General features: G+C 36.3%; 1 protein-coding gene across 5 annotated transcripts in view; it reads right to left on the bottom strand.

The window, feature by feature from the left end:
• Positions 1-21,012, bottom strand: part of EPS15 (epidermal growth factor receptor pathway substrate 15) — a 52,488-nt gene that overhangs the window by 10,424 nt on the left and 21,052 nt on the right. For 4 of the 5 annotated variants that reach the window (XM_087733264.1, XM_087733263.1, XM_087733262.1 and 1 more), the window contains 9 exons: positions 17,790-17,875; positions 11,879-11,951; positions 6,685-6,846; positions 5,867-6,064; positions 3,693-3,890; positions 3,051-3,128; positions 2,618-2,708; positions 1,227-1,262; positions 248-384 (listed from right to left, as the gene is read on the bottom strand). In XM_087733264.1, the coding sequence (XP_087589390.1) occupies positions 248-384; positions 1,227-1,262; positions 2,618-2,708; positions 3,051-3,128; positions 3,693-3,890; positions 5,867-6,064; positions 6,685-6,846; positions 11,879-11,951; positions 17,790-17,875 (1,059 nt within the window). The remainder of the gene's footprint in view (positions 1-247; positions 385-1,226; positions 1,263-2,617; positions 2,709-3,050; positions 3,129-3,692; positions 3,891-5,866; positions 6,065-6,684; positions 6,847-11,878; positions 11,952-17,789; positions 17,876-21,012) is intronic. The other variant, XM_087733267.1, reaches the window with a different exon arrangement.

The raw sequence follows: 21,012 nt of genomic DNA, 5'->3' as shown, positions 1-21,012 counted from the left end.
CCACACAAACATTTTAAAAATGTTTTTTTTTTTGTTTTTATTTTTTACTTCTATTTTATCTGTGACTGTTTCTAGAAAATAGGATACAAAAAAAAAAAAGACAAGACAGAGCCATGGGGTAAGAGGTGACCTTTTATCTCTATGGCTTCTGAATATGAGCATTTCAAGGCATGTCCAAATGTACAAAATAGATTATTTTGTCCAAATTATATATAGAAGGAAGTAAAAGGTACGCTATCAAACTTACTGTGATATTACTACTGTTGTCTGCAGTGCTAAATGGATCAGTGCCAGCAGTCACAAAAGGATCAGTGGAGGATTGTTTGAAAAAAGAGTCAGCTGCAAAAGGATCTGAGCCTTTGAAGGGATCACCACCAAAGGGATCTAAAAAGTAAGCATCTCATTAACACTTCTGCCAGCTTTACTTAGCTCGATATCCTAAAAACTAAACATTATATTGCTTTTCTCATACTGCAAGAAGGTGACACATTTAAGACCAAGGATCTTTGAAGCATGAAATTCATCTGTAAATAATTTGTATTCCGTGATTCAAAATATTAGACAAGCCAACGTTTTCTGCACATCATGAAAACTTTGGATGGTGCCAGTAGTCCAGTTTCAGAATCATCTGAACATATAGGTTCTTTAACAAAGCCCCCCGAAAAATGAAGCATTTTACAAAACCTAATGTTTTTCAGAACTCTCCTAGCCTCCTCTCTTTCACTCCCCAAACACAATTGAAGCTTTCTTATTTGGCACTTGGTGCACAATGCTATTTTGCTATAGCCTTGCTACTGGCCGTTTTGCTTTTTTGTCACCAGTGACTCCATTCAGGACCAAGCAAATAACGCAATGACATTGCCTATACAGCCAGTCTAAATAGAAACTTCCCACCTTTTCCAATATTTAATGCTAAAGAAAGTTGGTAAGTTAAGAGCCTTTAAAGAGTACAGTCTTACTACTTTGCATATAAAACAAGCAGCAAGAGTTTGGGGCCTTTACCACCTTCACATACTTAAATCCCAACTAAGGAGACTTCCAGCAGCAAGAGAGAAGTTCACTGGCAATGGGCTTCTCTAAAAAGCTTTAACACAACTGGCTGGCTATCTATCCATCCTATGGTGACTTTTTGGGTCATTTCTACCTTTTTTGTGCTGAAAGTGGTGACACTTTTCCCCAGGATTCATTTAGAAAAACAAACACATTAGAAGTTACAAGTTACTTACCAATTTTCCCAAAAGGGTCATCTTTGAAGGGATCACCTGTTTAAAAAAAAAAAAAAAGTGACTTGTGGCTTTTTATCATAAAGCATGTACTGAGTTGAAGTCTTTTGGACACAAACTTATTTCTACAGGTAGAATTTAAGCAACTCCCGCTCAGAGGAATAGTTTCACTCTTTTCAGTGGAACTACAAGAGCTAGCATTAGAGGAAACAAATATTCATCAAGTAGCTCATTACCAGCATGAAACACACACAAAGTAGTCATCTCAAAGACACATTTGTGTTGGCTATTGTCAGTAAGCACCCACATTATGCAGTATTTACTACCATGGAAATCCAGGCTAACCACTGACAGAAGCTTAGTCCCAGTTTTGATAATTCTCACAGGTGTCATGGATGGTAGCTCCTAAGCGTTTCTGTACTGGATGCATGGTCTCAATTGCATCAGTTCTACTGACTCATCTACAGTGGAGAGACACAGATATACTGTCTCTTAGCTGTAGGTATCTAGCCCTGAACATACTGAGCACACAAAGCCCAAAAGGTTGGCTACTAGCAGACATACCTTTCTCCTCTGAAAAAAAAGGCTGTCATGTGCTTTAAGTAGGATCACTTCAATATAAACAAAAACCAAGCAATATCTACACAGAAACATTTGAGGCATTTTAAATGTTTAATTTATTCATTAAAAGTATTAAATCTGCACTAACATTCTTTCAGAAGCCAAGTGATCTGAAACATTTAGCTTATTTTCCTTTTGAAGCAATACGAGCTAAATTGATTCGACCATGTTGATTCTGAAAGCATGTAAAATCATATTAATGTGGCTGAAAACATCTGCTTCAGCAGTTAATCCAAATTAACTCCCCTTCTCCAAGTGGCTCCATATAGACAGATCACTTCTTCCAACATAAAAGAAAAAAATAAAATCAGAGCAACAGCATTCGTAAGTGGCAAGTTCTTAAAATAAAGCATAGCACTTCCACAAGACAAACAGATGGTGCAGTTCCACATTACCTTTTTCTGAGTGCCAAACTCACCATAAGTAGGGCACAGCCATTCATCCTCAACCACCCACACCCTCCCCACACCACAGCTCACTGAACCCTCAGTTGATCTGTTTGTAGATCTGTGCTGCAAATTAGGGGGAGAGGTAAGAGAGGTGAGGGAAAGATGCAATTTTCACAGCTAATTAGAAAATCCAGATGAAGGAAGGAGAAACATCCTGGAACTCTCATTTCCATTTCTGTAACGCTATTGGCTCCACACTCCTGTCACTCAAACACCTTCAGATTTAGTCTATAAAGAGCAGTTCCAAGATGAAGATTAGTCTGAGATGCATTCGTACAAGACATGTTTCTGCAAATCTGCACTTAGAGAGAAAAGTTTACTTACTGCCAACAAAGGGGTCAGACTGGAAGAACTCTAAGCTGGCTTCAGAAACTAGATCAGGCAATGGATGAGATTCAGCATCAAATGGATCCTCCTAGGTAATGCAAAAGAAGTAGAGAAAGGTATTAAATTTTTAAGACACACAGGACAGAAAACACTTATGTCATCTTCTGTTATGATTTAGTAGTTTCTCGACATTGGAAAAGAGACAGCTAGAATTCTACTTAATTAATCAATGGAGATACAAAACATTTCTCAAAAACAACCTGCCTGCTATATGAGATCAAATGTTTTCATGACGTCACACTCTAAATAAAAACAGTAAGAGGTGACAATTTTATTTCTCTGTTGTTCTATGACCATGATGCAAGCCTGAAGCAGTCTTATTAGAATTTTTTAATTTACTCTTTCCTCCCCCAAACCTGAACAAACTCACTTTTTTTGTAATAGTTGCAGCTGGGGTCTCTTTCTCTTCTTCCACAACAGAGGCTGTTGTTTCAGGACTATTCCTTATCTACATAGGATAAAAGCAATTCTCGGTAAGTAAGTAAATAGAAGACTACAGAATATAGCTTTAAGTATTGAATAGCTAAAAGAATATATTAAAGGATACTTCAAGAGGTTCATACTTATAGAACATACTGAAGAAGTGTTCCATAAACCCTGCAAAGGTTTAAAAAAAAAAAAAAAAAAAAAAATCAAGAATCTACTGGGACATAAGGACGGACATTTAAAGCAGGACAGCTTTAGATTTTCTGTACTATTCCTTATTCCATTCTTGTTGCACCAACTGGAGACAGCTGCTCTCCTTTAATGTTAATTCTACTATTCAATTTATGATATTTTGCTTTGGAAACAAATACAGAAAAAATTTTATTGCCACTTTCCAGCCAAGCTAAAATTGCCTCCTTTTCTGCTTATCAGCTTTCAGATTGCTGAAACGTAGTCCCTCAGAATAACACCCTGAAATTTCACTTGTGCAAGTGTTTAAAAACATAATCAATCTTGATACAGTCTTAACTTATTCCAACTTCACAGCTGCATTGCATCATGATCACGCAGGCAAAACACTACTCACTGGAGACACACTGTTTATTTGTTCATCTTCTGCTATACTTTCCCTTTCAGCATTCTCATTAAGGTTAGCAGTTTCACTGCTGCTGTTGCTAAGACTAGAATGATCCGCAGTTCCATTAACAAGTGTATTATGTGGCTGAGAGTGCCAACTAAATTGGTTATTTTCCAATTCTTTCAGCTTAAGAAGTTTTGTCTGCACCTGTAAACAGAAGTAAACGTATATGCATCAGTATGGCAGCACAGAGAAGCTAGTATATGACCACCCACCCTTAAATATAAGACAGAAGTTATATGTCTGAAATTCTTATTTTCAAAAGCAAATATAATAAAACCCACACTCTTTCAATCAAAGGGTGAAATCAGAGATAAGCACAAATCTGATTTAGAAGAGATGTAATGTAGTTGAAGGACAGACGTGAGAACCTTCTCCTGCCAAGGAAGCAGACTGCATCACTGGCAACATCAAGATTTGTTGCTTTGTTTCTGTCAAACTCATAAGAAGAGTTGCAAAGCTTTCAGGGGTGTGTTGGTTTGGGGTTTTTTTGGTGGTGGTTTGTTTTTGTTGGTTTGTTGGTTTTTGGTTGTTTTTTCTTTTGTAAGTTATGCATTTGCAATTGCCTTAAACTCTAAATTAAAAAGGCTGCTTTATCAGAATTATCATCTTCCAAGAAGATTCATTATCTTCTCCCACACAACTTCTGAGGTCTACAAAATCCACAGTACATCTTCCTAAGCAGACAGTTACAACCACGTTATTTTTTCAGCAATATGCTTAATGCAGTGCCTCACCAAAGATTTACAACCAACCTAACAGTTATGAAGGAATTACTGGATTTGGCAGATTATGCAGAAGGATGAACATAGTTCAGATATTTAGGTATTTTATTTATATCCCACTGACTTCTGCTAGGTCAGTCACCTAGTAGAGTTTTCATTGCCACGTCCCAAGTCAGGTGGCAGCAAAGACAACGCCAGGTGTCTTTCAAATACACTGACCTCAGACCAACCATTAGATAATCTTCCTAAATCACCAAAGCACCTATTGTTCATTATTTGTGAGCCAAGAGCAATAAAATCAGGAGTACCAATATAAAAGCCTATTAAAAAAACCCAACTTTTGTAGTACAGTCAAGCATAACCACTTGTATTATCAGCCTCAAATCTGTTCATCACAGGTACCTCTTGCTAGTATATTAATAGTGAAATAGCACAATCTTCTCTCTACCTGTGATGAAACAATGGAAAATCCATTTGTTTACTTCTGTTTCTAAACCTCAAAGCCAAATTTAAAAATTATGACTATGTTATAAGGCTCTTCAACAGAACAAAGTGTTCTTGCATGAACACTAGCAGTAGAAGTCTTAAGGAAAAAAAAATTGTTAACAAGTTAGACATGAATTGTGTGAAATGACCAATTCAAAAGTCAGACATTTCTAGGGTTCAAAGTTAATAGGAAGGCTTTTTGCTTTGTTTTTAACTTGATAACGTTCTGACTCTGGCTAATATATTAGACAGCTGGCAAGTCAGAGAAGAATGATGAAGAAAGGGTGTGCAAGCAAACCCATCACTGAAGTAATAATAAATCACTGATTACAGATAGGAGCTATAACTAATGCCTTTAAGTAATACCCTTTAACGTAACAGCAGACACCTCAAAGCACAGCTCTGTGCTTAAAAAACAGTGCAGCCATCTCTGCTTCTCAGTATCTAGTCTCAGTCCAATTTATTCTTACACTCACCTTACTTTCCCCCTTCAACAATGCACTAAGTAAATATTAGTAATTCTATACCGACTTCACATGAATTAAAGAATAGTGAGAGCGTGCCCCAGGCCATGGCTGAGGAAGAAAGCTTAAATAACTACTGGACATACAGAATTTAAACATGCATTATCCATTTTTCATTCATTACATTAAGACAAATTATTTATGAAGTATAATAAATTAATCCCTTTTTATTAACAAAACTTGGAGAAAAATCATGAAGTATCTTGAATGGCTCGAGCCAGCCTCTAAGAATCCTAACAACTACTAGCATAGAACACATGTGTAAGCAACTAAAGACACGAGCAAACAGTGAAGAAAAAAGAAAACAACGCCTTCCCCTTAAGAAAAACCTCACTAAAAGGTTGTCAGCTAAACAAATTTTTTTTTTTGGTCTTTCACACTGCCTTACTGAATTGATTTCCTGTTGTGAATCCTGCAGATGTTGCTGAAGAGGTCCCAGCTGTGCTTTCCCAGACTCTATGCAATGCTCAAGCTCTGCAGTTTCTTGCTGCAGGCGACTCAGCTCCTCTTGAGCTTTGGTCAGTTCATCTTCATACGCTGAAATCTTTGATTCCTGGCTTGTTATTTCAGCCTTCAGCATGGCAATCTAAAGCATGAACAAATATTTCAAAGCCAAATCAAAAAACCGACCTCCAAACACATCCAAATACTCTTACTTATAACCAGAAAAAGTAAAAACCTCATAGCTATTGCAGAGATTATAGATCATACTTGAATGAATGGTTAATTTCCTATTGGTCTCTATAAGATCATAGTATTCTAGCTGTTTTCCTGACCAACAGAGATATTTCTAATACTGAAAACATCATTTTAGATCTTAAAGAAATACTCTAGCTTTATATTAGGAAAAAATCTACATAACCTTAACATGATTTTTTTTAACTGCTAAGAAATCAGTCCCAGTAATTAGTCCTTCTAATTACACTTATATTGAATTCTAATTTTTTCTAATTCTAATTTGTTTGCACTTAACCTTATTTGTATGCAAGTATATCTCAGTATATTTGTTGACACACTGATACTAAATTAGGAGGTCACTGAAATGAGTGACATATTTCCTATTCTCTGTTGGTCACAAAAACTTGACGCTCAGGCTGTTTATTCATTAAAGTTTTTTCTCCTGCTCCAACAACTATAACACTGTAAGGCTGAGTTCTTCAAAATGAAGCATTTACTCTTTCAAGGGCCTTAGCCTATAGACCTTACCAAATGGGCCTCCTCTGCACACTTCTGCCTGATATCATCAAGTTGTTCTTCCAACTTGGCCTTCTGCTCATCAAGATCATTAAGGATTTCCTGCGCTTCCTGTTTCTGAGCTTGCAGCTTTTGCAGATTACTGCTCTCCCGCTTTACTTCATCTTGTAGATCCTGTAATAAAACAGATGAGCTTTGCATTTGTTCCCTCTCTCCTCCTAACCACTAAATTCCACAGTATAAACTGCAGTACCAACTCAAATTTCAAAGTATCAACAAATTATCTTTCAAAAGCTAGCATTTATAACATGTCAGAATTTGAGAATACTTGCTGGTCTAGTTCTAAGACATAAAAATAACCAGGTTATTTGCTCTCTCTTTAGTAAAAAGAATCTCACTGAAATACTGAAGATTGTGCATCAACACAGAGATTAACTGTTCTACTCACAGGGAGGTTAGGGCTTCATTTTGAATTTAGAAGTTGTCTTTATTCAGGCTGCTACATTGCCTCTATCCTATGCTTTAGCAATATGTTTTACTGAGTTCCTTAATAATAGAAATTCTTTATTCTGCTCCTTCCCTCTTCAAAAACACATGGCCAAAAATAGGAACTTGTTTTAGCAACGTGGTAAAGGACCAAACCGGTGCATTATTAACCCAAATGCACTCCCTTCTCAGCCTCCCTGCCTCTGATTTTGCAAAAAAAATCAGGCAAAAATTTATTTTCCATGTAACAGTACTGGTAAGAAATGCACATTCCATACACAACAGTATGGCATCTATTAATTTATGAAACAGCTGTAAGTATGCATCTTATGTTCTAAGTACATTAAGTAGCATCATATGATGAGTTCATTTCTGAGCAAGAGGAATGGTTATACTTCAACAAACTGCAGAGATACCATTGAAAAAATGTCAAGAATTTAGGACAAAAAGAATTGTCAAAGTCAAGAGGAAGAGAGAATACAAGGAGATCGAAAAGGATTAATACAAAAGGAAAAGTATTAGATGAAAAGAGAAGATTGCAGCCTTTCTGAGAAAATATGGTAATTGAAGGAAGAATCATGAACAACAGTAAAAGACGAATGGAGATAAAAGAAAATTAAGGAGGGTAAGAAAACAAGCTGACATGAATTTAGATCATACATTCGTGTGCTACTCTAAGCTTTTCTAGAAGTGTTTTGTTTGGGGTTTTTTTTGATGAGGGAGATAGTTTAGCCATGTGTGCTAACACCTCCAGATGATTATCTGGACAAAAAAAGCCAGACAGAAACAGAAAGGCATATGGTGGAGCAGTCAGATGCTAGGGAAATAGGTAGCCCAAAGACAACTGGAAAACTACCTAAAGAAACATCACAGATGCTTCCACGGAAAAAAAAAAAAAAGCAAGCCAAAAAACCAAAAACAAAACCCAAACAAACAAAAAAAACCCAAACCCCAAACAAAACACAAAATGCCAAAAAAAACCCGCACAAAAAACCCCAAATCATATCTGAAGTTCAGCAAAGGGTATATGACTGATGTACAGCAGTCAGACTAGGTGAATTACTGGTTATTTCTAATCTAGGAAAGACAAACCAGCGTGCACACCAAAAGCTCTTACAGCAGCTACTGACTTGGATAATTGGGACACTCTTGATCCATTAATTTTTTACATTGCTTTGAAAAGCAAGTATCAGCTGACACTCAACACAAGCAATGGAGAAAAAAAGTAACAGCTTAAAGAGATTTCAGTCTCCTTTCTCCAAAAGGAAGCAAGAATTCACACACACACAATATAGATCACCTCCACTCTTCCTACTGTTCCTTGAATCCCAATGTCTGTCCTCGGCACAGCAGCAGAGAAGCACTGAAGAGACCTGACTAAGCCTGGTGGCTCCCAGAAGAGAAAAGAAGGAAAAAACACCCAACCAAACCCCAAAACCAAACATGTTCATGTAACCACTCCAAAATTAAAGGTCAGAGTAGATACAATACACGGACCTGGGGCTAATACTCAAAGATACATCTCCATGAAGTAAACCAGGCTCCAGTTAAGCTTTGATTTCAAAGAACACCCTTAGCCGAGAAGCATCATCTTAATGTTCAAGCACCAAATGAGATTCTACATGAAAACCATTAACATATTTGAGGTGGTACAAACTAGCATTTTTATGGTAATCGTAATCCTTGTATTAGATTTACAATCATTATAACTCTCCATGCTAATGTAGTGTAGGATGAGGAAAGTCTAGAGATCTGCATTTCCACAGATAGACAATGGATTTAATAGGTTGCCAGTCTGTACTTCACCAAACGATTCATGTGCTAAGAACTGTTAAGCCTAAAACAGCACAGAAAAGTTAAACTTCACTGACTTTCTAATGGCTTTGGTGCACTGCAACAAACCAAGAATAGGGAAAATCCAATGCTGAGTGGGATACTCGGAGCATAAATCTGTTTAAGGAAACTCAGGCCAACAAGGAGATCAAAAGGCTACAAGAGAAAGCCAGAAACATTCTGGACTACTTGGAGGGCCACAATCCCAAAATACCTTTCACTCCCCTCCCCGCCCCCCCCACCTCTTCTCTGAAGCAGTGTCTCACATGCAGTTACATTTTTTTTCCCCAGTTGATGCAAACATATATTATGCTTTGTTCAGGAGTTACATACATTTGTTCTAAAAATTTCTTTACAAAGTTTCAGTGTCCCATTGAAAAGCAAAGCATAGACCTTTTGACTTCACATCAATAAAATTCTAGGGAACATGCAGTAATTGCTGGGAAAGCCAGCAGAATTGCCACTTATTTCAGAGTCTTAGCAGGCAGACTGACAAACCATGCCCATACACGTGAAATGCTAGATGGAAGATGAGAGTCTTGTGAATGTGCCTGAAAGCCCACTGCTGGAGGCAGCATCTAGCTGCTGAGGCACACCGTCCTTCAACATCTGTGTCTACAAGAGCAGGCAGGTGATGAGAGAGCAGGGGGACAGCCAGGTAAAGGCACTTTCAGATGCCACTTGGTATGTGGTCAAAAGCTAATGTTTTAGTTACACAATAACTCTGTAAAACAAAGTTCTCTATTGCCAAGAAGAACATTTCATATATGAGCTTATTACTCCCATATTTACAGGAAAATGCTAATCCAATCACAGAATAAGTTAAGGAAATGGTGCCTTAGAAGTCTCGTGATTTTTGTTACTCTGCCCATAACTTTTCAAGAAAAACCACCTTTTAGTCTTTGCTACTAAAGAGCTGACATTTTAATAAGCATATTAAAACCCACCAGTATGCTATGTTTTCCCTCCAACTCTTTTTCCGTCTTTGCTTTTTAGTATCTATTTACACAGTATATAAATTATTTTATAGGAAAAAAACCTGTCATTCTTTGCCTCCTCCCATACTAATCAGTCCAACCCATCACAGACTATGGCTATATTTGAGATTATAATTTGTGTCCATGGAAGTAATTCTGAAATCAAAAACCCCAGAGTGTGATGCCACAAAACTAGCTTGATCCAAGGTAGCAGATTAAAACACACTGGTTTTGTACACCATCATTAGAAATGTCACCATTAGAATAAAAACAGAAGAAAAAAGCATAATCTAAAGATATTCTTAGCCTGTCACCACTATTCTCTGAAGTTCCAGAAAGTTTCCTGAAACAGGCAGGTCCTCCAACATTCAGGAGCAAGAAAGGGACCAGAGATAAAGGGTCACCAGCTTAAATAAATACTGCAGCCATATCCTATTTGATCCTGATGGTTTCTCATTTTTCTGACAAGCCAGTAATAGACTGTTCCTTCTCTGCAGACTGACAGAACTCTATAACTCTGTATTTAACAAGGGACAAACAGCTTGTGTGATCACTAAGAGGTTAAGGACCCAAGACAGTTGCTTCCAACATTACTGTTCTAGATACAATGATTTAATTGATTCCATGATGCTGCTGACTATCAAAGACTAAACATACGCAGACAACACTAATACTGTAACATTAAAGGTAAGGCTTTTATTTAGCTTTATATACCATCTGTGCAAAGGCACCAGAGAACTCAACCTTCACACGAACACACACAGATTCCAGAACACACTAACAAAATCATCCTGTGTGCAAAACCAGGAATACCCATAAAAATTTTTAACAGTGTGAAAAGGCAATCTGCAGAGTGGGGAGGGGAGTGACTGCTGCATGCATGGACAGAATCACAGACATGGGCAACTTCTGTATGCATTCCTGCAGCTGCCGAATCTGGCTGCCATCGTGACTAACGTGCCAGCATCTGATTATCTTCTGAAAGGTCAGACTTAATTATCATCCAAGCTTTAAGGATATTAAATAGCCAAGCACAAAATTCACAACGGTTGTAACACATTGGCTCTTTTTCTGCCCAACACAAAGTAAAATGCAGAAATCTTTCATTATTTGCTCTTAATCAAATAAAGATTATTTAAAATAATAAAGATTCCTAACGTAAATGTAAGTGATCAGATATCACACTGAAGTTTCTTAAAGCAGCAACTCCAGCTGCTTTTGCAGCTTAAAATTTAATTGAAATATTGCTTTGCAGCATTTAATTCAGGGCTTGGCTAGGCTGTTAGCACCCTAAACACTGATGCTGACTGTATAATTTTTAATCCCTGTAAAACACTTGTAAAATTTAAATTTTCCAACATTCTGGAAATTCAGTATCATCCTTTTAAATAAAAATCAAACAGATTATTTTTAAAATTCACTTATGTTAGGCAAAATTAACTTGAGGCAACATTCCTCCCAAGCTGGTAATTACTGCGACTCTTAAGAAGCAGCCCCATATACAAGCCCTTCTAATTCAGCCACTTAAGTTTATTAATTTGCAGTGCTACAGCATCTTCTTTAGTTTTAATTATACATTAGATAGCCTTGCTAAAAAAAAACCCAAACAAACACAAAAACAAAACAAAAGAAGAAAAAATATAAAGAAGAAATCTAGTCTTTTGTTATATTTTTCATTTAAACCTTCATGCAGGTTACATGTCCTAGGAGCTCGCACATTTATATACACACCTACACCAACCCACATTCGTATAGAAAAAATACATTTCAGAGTATGTTCTTTTTCTTAGCCACCAATTTTTTTCTTTTCACTAAGTGATATGATCTAAAGACTCAGTAATCCCACTGCCATTAAAGCACCACATGGTGGAATATCAGGTGTCCGAACAATAATTTTGTGTCTTATTTACCTGGACCTCACTTGTCCTCTGCTTGATGGTATCTTCTTTCTCCTTCAGGTCTTGCTCTACATTATTCTTTTCCCTAGAAGACCAGCAAACAATGCAAGAATACTTAAGAACATCAGCTACAGCAGGTACAGTTATCCAGCCCCCTAAGCCTGTATCTCTCTTTAAATACATAGTGAAACATTAAACACAAAAGATGTAAGGGATTTCTGCTTTCCAAATTATTTACAAGACAGAAGCCCACATAAGTGTTCTGCATAAAAAAAAAAAAAACCTGTCTTTTCACCCAACTGCACTTCAGTGATAAGAATGGCTCAAAAATGGAAGGGGGCGGGAGGGAGAAATCAATGAAATACTGTCTCCAGTGATCTCACTGTTGCTATGGAGCACTTGTCTAATGAAAACTGCTAAGAAAAGTGGGAGGGATTGCATCAGATTCCATCTATTAACCCCTGCAAACACAGTAATTCCTATACTAACAGCAGCCAGAAAACATTTCCAGCAGGCCAATCTAGCTGATTAAGGAGCTTTGCCTGTCAGATTTTAGATACATCTGTTGGTAAGCTCAGTCAGAAGAAGAAAGGTTAGCTTGCTGTAATCACTATCTGCTCAGAGACTCCATATGTAGTTATTTGCTGTGTCATATCAAGTCTGTCTCTACAGACATTTATTCAACTTTAAAAGTGACTCCTGATGACAGGGGAATTATCAATAAATTCTTGGTGGTCAGACATAATAATAGCTTTAATAAAGGGAAGAAAACAGCATAAAACTCAGAAGTGTTACTGTTTTAAAAAAATCATAAGTGTTCATCTCTAGACAGTATATGGAGGTCTTCTCTCCTTTCACAGATGCAGAAATGCATTAAGCTTTACAGTTTTAACACTATCTTCTGTATACAGATAGATTTTACTTTCATAAAGATTTTGTTAATGAATTAGCACACACATTAAAAGTTAGACTTTGAACAATGATAAACCTAACATTTCTAAATGAAATACCATAGTGAAAAGCTAACAAATTATGTTACTAGTACATACTGAAATTAAGGTAGCTTCGTATTTTAATAGCAGCAGATTGGTAATCAATCTAAAACTATTAATCTTATTGTTTACTCTTATCTAATACAGAAGAAAGCATTTCTGTCTCCAGAGTAAAGCAGGTCTACTCTAAGTTCTCTTTACTCAAGCTGATGAATTCTTGTTTACTGCTAAACCACATACAATGGAAAATAAAAAAAAATCCCGATATCACAGATCTTAAATGAACATTTGCTCTGAAAAATAATTACTATAGATTATGTTCTGCTATTATTTATCTCAGTATCTGATTAAAGAGCAACTTGCTGATTGCAACCAAAGGGAAGGTTTAAATGGAAGGGAAAGAACAGGTACGGAAAGAGGGACTTTGAAGAAGGCAGCTGGTTATTTTGTTAAGTGTGAACATTCAAGTTTCATAAAATTCCTCACTCTCCATTCATCAGTAAAAAGTATCACAGAAATTCTAAGCAAATCTTTACCATTTCCATCAAAGCTGTAGCACACTCCTCTAGCTCAATAAACTAGTATTTGTAGCATAGTTGTACTTAGATATTTAAAGCATTGCAACACAGGGTTGAAACAAATTCTGTTGATTTTGCCTTCCATAACTTTCCATGAACAAAGGGTCTCAATCTCAATAAAGCACTTCCACAGATCTAAATACCAGTCAGGCTGAAAAATACCTTCAAGCCCCCAGACACACATCAAACACAGCAAGCATTCAGGCACATTATTCCTGATTGAAGATAAAAGAGAGTAATTGACTAGGTAAACAAATACTTGTTAGCTTTCCTGCTTGGGTATGAAAACTGAGCAGGAAATAGAAATGCAAGCACGTATGTATGCTTTAATATACAGTCTTTCCACATTACTGTCACTGATACGCCTAAGAGACTGTCGGAGATGAAGATCACTTCCCTTTTATTTCAACAGAAACCAGATCCCTAAACCTTGCAATCTGGACTATGCCAAGCAAGCAACAGGATATAATACCCACCCACAGGCAGACTTACGCTAGCCAAATCACAACACAAACAATGAATTGGAAAAAATCAAGTGAAAGAAGTATTGTCAGGCAGAACAAGAAAAGCTTAGGCAGCAGTCTCAGGCAAAGGAAAACAAGCCGAGTGTAGCCTACATATAACGCATCCCCTCCTCCCCCCCAGTAACGCGTCTTTGTTTCAAAAAAAAAAAAAAAGAAAAAAAAAGAAAGAGACAACACAGACCTACTTAATTCACTAATTCTTCTGAATGCCTCCATTTCTTTTACAAACTATCTGGTATGCCCCTGTAGGAATGCTCAGCAACTGAAAGAACCGAAAACAAGTAACAAAATTGATTTATTGGATATGATGGATTTCCTGAATCATAAAGTCCCTTACCACATCAGCACTTGGAGAAAAAAAAAGAACAACCCAAAACCAACTGTGGTCTTGCCAATAAAGGACACTTGTAACCACTTCAAGTCAATTTATGAAAGCAATATAGTTTCCCTATGTATTTTAATAGTAGTCAGGTCAGGAGAACCTCACATCAAAGAAATTAAAAGCAATGATTAAAAACTGCCAAAATTAATAGACGGTTTCTCCAATGCAGATACTTCATGATTTACAATCAAATAATCGTAGTAAATCCATAATTTTTATACTAATTTGTGAATGGAGTGGTTTATAAATGGGAGCCAGCATATTGCAAATATTTGTGATAGCTGACAACTGAGGCATCCCCCTGTCAGTAGAGGCATTCAAGCCAAATATAAAACAACCCTGGCCAGGCTTCTTGATGGCCAACACTTAGAACCACGTTAGTTACAAAAGCAAAAAAAAACATAGTTCTTTTCTGTAATAAGTGACAGATGACTACTCACAGAACTGGTAGCATTATCTACACTCACAGTTGCCCAACATTTCTTATTTTCAGATGCATTTGTAATTTTGGGAATCCCTAGTATAGTAGTACTTCAGTTTGGCAATGCTAGGGAAAAAAAAAAAAAAAAATCTAGGGTTTGCCTAGTTTCTTCTCCCCTTTGTTCCCCCCAACCTTTTCAGCCGCAACAGCTCAGTTACTTCCAAACCAGAGGTTAGAAGAAATAATCTAGCCTATGATAAAATTTTTACCATTGCTTTGCTAAGAAGCTGTAGATCTTTCCTTACTTTTGAGAGACCAATTTACCAGCTTTATGGTCCTTTTAACCCAAATTATATTCAAGACAATATAACTGTTGCTGTCCAACATATGTGAAGGATGGCACCTCTGGTGAGATAATACTAAGTTAAGCTCAACTACTTAACATGCTTAGAGAGGAATGTAGTATTGGTAAAGCTTGAAGAAATTCACAGAATCACAGAATGGTTTGGGTCAGAAAGGACCTGTGTAAAGATCATCCAGTCCATCCCCCCTGCCCTAGGCAGGGATATCTTTCACAATTCCACTGATTTGTGGGCCGTAGCTAGCTTTGAATGCACGAAAGCAAAGCAGGGTTTGCTGGGGAAGAAAAAGGTTTTGTGGCTCAAAAAAATAATATTAAGAACATCTGGTCTAGCCTCCCACAATGCTGATCAAAAAAGCTTCAAATAGCTTTCTAAAAATATAGTGCAACTGAAACAGAACTTACAGGCAGCAGTGCTGACAGGCTCAAAATGATGCAGATTCCACAACGTCCCTAGGCAAATCATTCCCCCTACCAGAGAGGAACTATCCTCGCTAGTAAGTGTTCTGCATTTTATTCTTCATCTGATCCTCAACCTCCACCTTCCTGACAGTGTTTTTACTGAATTACATTAAAAAGCTATTGGCTACCAGAAATCTTTCCCACACAAGCTGTTGAGACACAAACACATCACCTCTGTATTCTTTGCTCAGTCTCTCAAAAAGCTATGTTTTCCAGACATTGTCATTATTTTGAGACACTTCCTCTGCTGCCTTTTTTTTTTTTAAAGTGCACTTCAAAAATAGATTCAATTTCTATTAGAAGGTCTCAGAAATGCAGCTCTCATGGATACTTCTCAATGGAACCATGGGCTAGAATTATTACATATTGAGTTCAACAGCTGAACAATATATCGTGTTTAATAATGAACAAAAATAACTTAAGTTTAAATTACATTTTTATATGATAACTATCAAGACTGAAAGTGTACTTCACCAGATAACAGAAATGTGGATTTGCCAAAGATGAAAAAAGTTTCCTACGTTTACCACAGATTAATCTGTTGCCTAGCATTGCCACCTGTGCTTAGGGAAGGTACAGAAAAGTAATCTTTACTCTGCTACCAAAATAACTCTTCTACAGTGACTAAAGGATTTCCAAGTAATCAAAAAATTAATTTTCTTGAGAAAAAATTAAAATGAAAAAATTTTACTTGAGCCACAACTCATTTTGTGACATTGAGAGTTTGCTAGTCATTCTCACTGAAACCAAACAAACCTCTTACTATTACCCTTTGGTTTGACAATACAGGTTTAAGCCTCTGATTGTTCATCTAGTTCTGTCCTGAACCTCTAAATCATATCAAAGTAAATTTCCTTTCTAAAAATAAATACATACTAATAGTTGCCCCTACCATATCTTCAACAACCCAATATCATTCAAATATATCCTAAATAATTGTCCCAGTATATTTGCCACTGAAGAAGTGGAAGCAATGACTGTCCAAAGGCCATGGTTCCCTCATACCTCACAGTAAGAAAAGAAAACAAGACATAAACAGACTGACTTGCATGTTAGGCTGCAAGCCCACCTACTGAAAACTGACTCCATCTAAAAATTCATGCTATTGAACAATTTATTTCCCTCTAAGATACTAACAGCAAATATACACGGTTGTAAATCATATTTCAGGTTAATAAATGTGAAAGTCCAAAATTGGAATTAATACAACCTAAAGAACAACAGAGGAAGGCAGAGCAGGGAGAAGTGAGGAGGCAGTGGGAGTAATAAGAGGCAGAATAAGCAGATGAAGTGAAAAAACATTTATGTATTTAGGAAACAGACTGTGCTTTGACACATTGCCAAATTAAATCATTCTTGCAAGTGACATGAATAAGACAGGCAAACTTCATCATGAGAAAGCATCCTCACTTATAAAATAGTAGAATTAACTGTTCTTAATAGAATTTTCAGTAGATTTATGATACTACCAAAAAAAAAAAAAAAAATCGCTGAAGAAAAATATCTGCTATGTCTTGAGAGTATGACAAAGACCATACAACATATATGAACTTGATTTTCTTAGTCATTTGAAGTCACCTTCTTAATTACCTAAGAAATAATTAATGGAGCCCAAGGGTCTGCAGACCTCATGTTAGAACAATTTTTCTCAGTGTAACAGTTTATTTTACTAAACAGAAGTGAAGCATGTCCCTCTTTACCACCACCAAACCCTAGCAGAGGTCCATATACAAACTGTCATCCTCCCACTCTCTACCCTATATACTTCTTGATCCTTCCCATCTCACTTCCTTACTGCCACTAGAAAAAAGTCCTTAGAATTCCATCTACAACATTCCAAGACAACTAATACCAATTTATATCACGGTTCCAGAATCCTAAAGATCAGCTCCATTCTCATCTGCCAGTAAAGGTGAGCAAGAGAGAATATTTCCATCTCGAGATGCTAAGATATGCAGCTCTCTGAGTCATACCCAGAAGGCATGATGGACAGACCTTTCACAGTCTTGCTGTTATTAAATGCATTCATCTGAGTGAACGAAGAGTAGAAGTGTTAAACAGTATCACAGACATGCTAACCATTTATTTTAGCAAAGCAGACTATTACCACCCAGTTTTCTCTTATGCATTGAATTGTTTTTTAAAAAATGGTAAGTAGCACAGCTGAATCTAAGGCAACTATGACTATTCCTCCTTTACCTACCTCTGCAGGTCTACTATTTCATTGTTTAATGTATCAAGTTCTTTAATTGCAGAAAAATCTGCTATAGAATTCGGTCCTTGAGTACTCTGAAAGATAAAAAAAAATAAATACTGTTACTTTATAGTTTATGCTGTCCAACAACGGTATTCACTTTACTTTTTGTGACAGCATGAGCTATCCTCTTGTAACAACTCTTAGTAGCATTGTACTTCAAATCTTCAATCTTAAAAACCCAAACCAGTCCAGATGCTATATTAACAGAACACAACATACATCCAATGCATTACATCTAGTAATTCAAACAGAGTTTGTCTCCTGTAAACTCTTGAAGACATCTTCCACAAAAGCACAGGACACCTGATCATACAAAAAAAAATATCTCGTTCTAACATGAGATTTATCTTACAGTGAACGTTTAGCCGGCTTCCTAGCATTCATTTAAGAGTGGTCTGGCTTGTTTACTATTTTTATATTTATATTTCTTTACCTCAGTTATCTTCCTGTTGCAGTGTATAGACACTTACTTGCAATGCTTTAAGTGATATCGAGCTAGTTCAACGTGAACCTCCAGAGTACTGAATGAAACTTTGATAATCCAAAGTCATAGGTAAGTTACGCCCATGAGTTCCCATTTACTTAATGTCTTTATAATAAGACAACTGTAATACAAATTATTTGTTTCAAAAAAGTACACATAAATGACTAGAGAACAATTGCTGAAGACACAAATTAGCAAATACTGTAATTGTTCTACTGTGCTTTATCACAACCTGAACATGTTTAGAAAGCCATAGTCACTGTAACTACCTTCTATAAATACATCAATTCCTTCAAATCTTGAATAAAGTCATCCAGGACAAACACATAGTTCAGAGGAAAAGTATATACATATAATTAAAAAAGGCAAGCGATACCCCCAAAATAACACAAAAATCTTTAAATGCTGAAGTTTCTTTAAAGATAAATCAAGATTCTATTAACTATGTGTTTATTCAAGCTTATACTCTGGGGAAGAAAAAAAAAAAACAAAAACAAAAAACAAAACAACCAAGAAAAACCACCAAAAGCCATGAAAAGACCTAAACAGTAAATCTGAGCACACTGTGGCAGAAAATATTATTCAGCAGAACTACAGATTATTGATGCATATTTTACTAGAACAAATGGCATGAACCGAGAATAAAACAAAAAAAAACAAAACCAAACATACAGCTATTCTTAAACTGGTTAGTGTACAGCTTCTCAAATGGGGAAAATAACTATGGAGTTCAATCCTGTTCTAAAGGAATTACACAGGAATTTTGCGGAGTTTCTCATGGTGTTCCAATGAGAAAGTTTTTACTTCTTCTAGGAAGGGGACAGAAGGAAAACATGGAGCTATTAGCTACAAAGTACAAATCTTTCCAGGCCTCATCCTCTCATCAGTTAAAAAAAAAATTCTACACACTAACGCCAGCATCAAACTTCAAGAAAATGTAGTTCAATCTTATTTTCAGTTGTTCAGGAGAACTGGTGTGGGGGAGGAACATAAAAGCCAACATTTTTAGCTTCCATACACAAGTTAAGAAAAGACAAAAGTCAGAACTATTTGCTGCCATTTGCTACACTGCAACACACATGCAAACAACGCTTTGAGTTTTTAACTCAAAATAGTAATAAAACTCAATTCCTGTCAAAATTCTTTAAGAGGAACTTGTATATATGTTCAAGTTTTATGGCTGGTAATGGAAGTGCAATTTGGTGACTACAAACAGTTCGAGGTAAAGAAACACAGCAACAAGTACTAGACTACTGCCATGTCCCATTCATGGGATCTGCATTCAGGCCTCAAAATGGAAATAAAAGTTACACTACTGTGGTAATAAAATTCTGCAAGGAAATCAAACATTAGATAACACCAATATACATACATATGCATTCTGAACATCTACCAAGAAGGATCACAAGTTAACTTTCCCTACTTTGAAAACATAATGGATTACCATTGTACTTACTTATATTTCTGCTACTACCTTTATATTAGTCAAGTCGGAAGACGAAGCCTAAGGTTTGTGGGTTTTTGGGGGTTTTTTTGGGTGTTTTTTTGTTTTTTTGTTTGTTTTTTTTTTTTTTTTTTTTTTTTTTTTTTTTACAATGTAAGCCACTCCAAGAAAAGCAGCAAAAAGCCTATTTCTGCCTACTGCTCTAATCCTTTGGGTTCAATTCTTGAGCAATAATCTTGGACAAACAGGTTCTTCCACATCAACAAGACAACATCTCTTTTGAAAAAGTTCAAAATAAGCTGAAGGTTCAAACTCAATCTAGTAAAACAAATTCTTGGTAAGGATTCACAGAGCTAACTAAAAGAACTCTTAACCTTCTTTCGCAATATTCTTACTCATCATTTATGTTAGTAATGCAAAAAAAAAAAAAAATCACACTGATGTCTTTGAGAGTTCTATAAAAAAAATTTACACACAGAGGATAGCAGTAACCAACACTGAGCTCATCTAATGTGTTCTGATCACTACATTTTCTGCAATATAATCAGTAAAACCATAGGTATTAGTCCTAATGACAACTGTCACGTTGGGTTACTACTCTGTCACCACTTCCCCAGCAATTTCAACAGGGTAAGACATAGCATTTTCTTTTAAGTTTAAGCAGCGCATATTACCAACAGGTAACAGGCACAGAGGTCTGGGTTCAAGGAAGAACCTTGGGGTTCTTCCAGATGAACAGCAATGGAAATCAGCAGTAATTTCAGATCACAACATACTGTGACACTTCAGAGAAGTGCTGTGCTATTTCAATGATTATGTAAGAGTCTTAGAAGGATGTTCATTATTAAACCAACAGACAGTAAATATTAGAAAAGCAAAGATTCTCTAACCTTGAGAAAGCAGAGTTAACAAACTGACAGAATAATAAGGATGAAAAGCAGAGTGGTGCAGAATGGAAAAAACAGTCCAAACTAGAAAAGAGACATAGAAAGGAAAGCAAACATACAAAAAAGATTAGTAGAGTTGCAAATAAAGCACTTACTTTTTAAAAACAGAATGTAAAAAGAAATTAGATACCAGTTAGAGAAACTCAAAAGTAGTGCCAAATTTTGAGTTTCATTTTTTCAGGTGCGAATTTTTCATTCTGTTTAAGAAAGCTGTAGAATTAGGTCAATGTTTTGCACAACCAAGAAAAGGTAACCCACATCAGACTTTGTGATGTGTAAAACAAGTAAGAATTT

Source organism: Nipponia nippon, unplaced genomic scaffold, assembly GCF_047370975.1.
Source record: "Nipponia nippon isolate SJK-2023a ecotype South Korea unplaced genomic scaffold, ASM4737097v1 scaffold_5, whole genome shotgun sequence".
Classification (NCBI taxonomy): Eukaryota; Metazoa; Chordata; class Aves; order Pelecaniformes; family Threskiornithidae; genus Nipponia; species Nipponia nippon.
The sequence above is the reverse complement of the archived record's forward strand: the minus strand, read 5'-3'. Positions and strand labels throughout refer to the sequence as shown.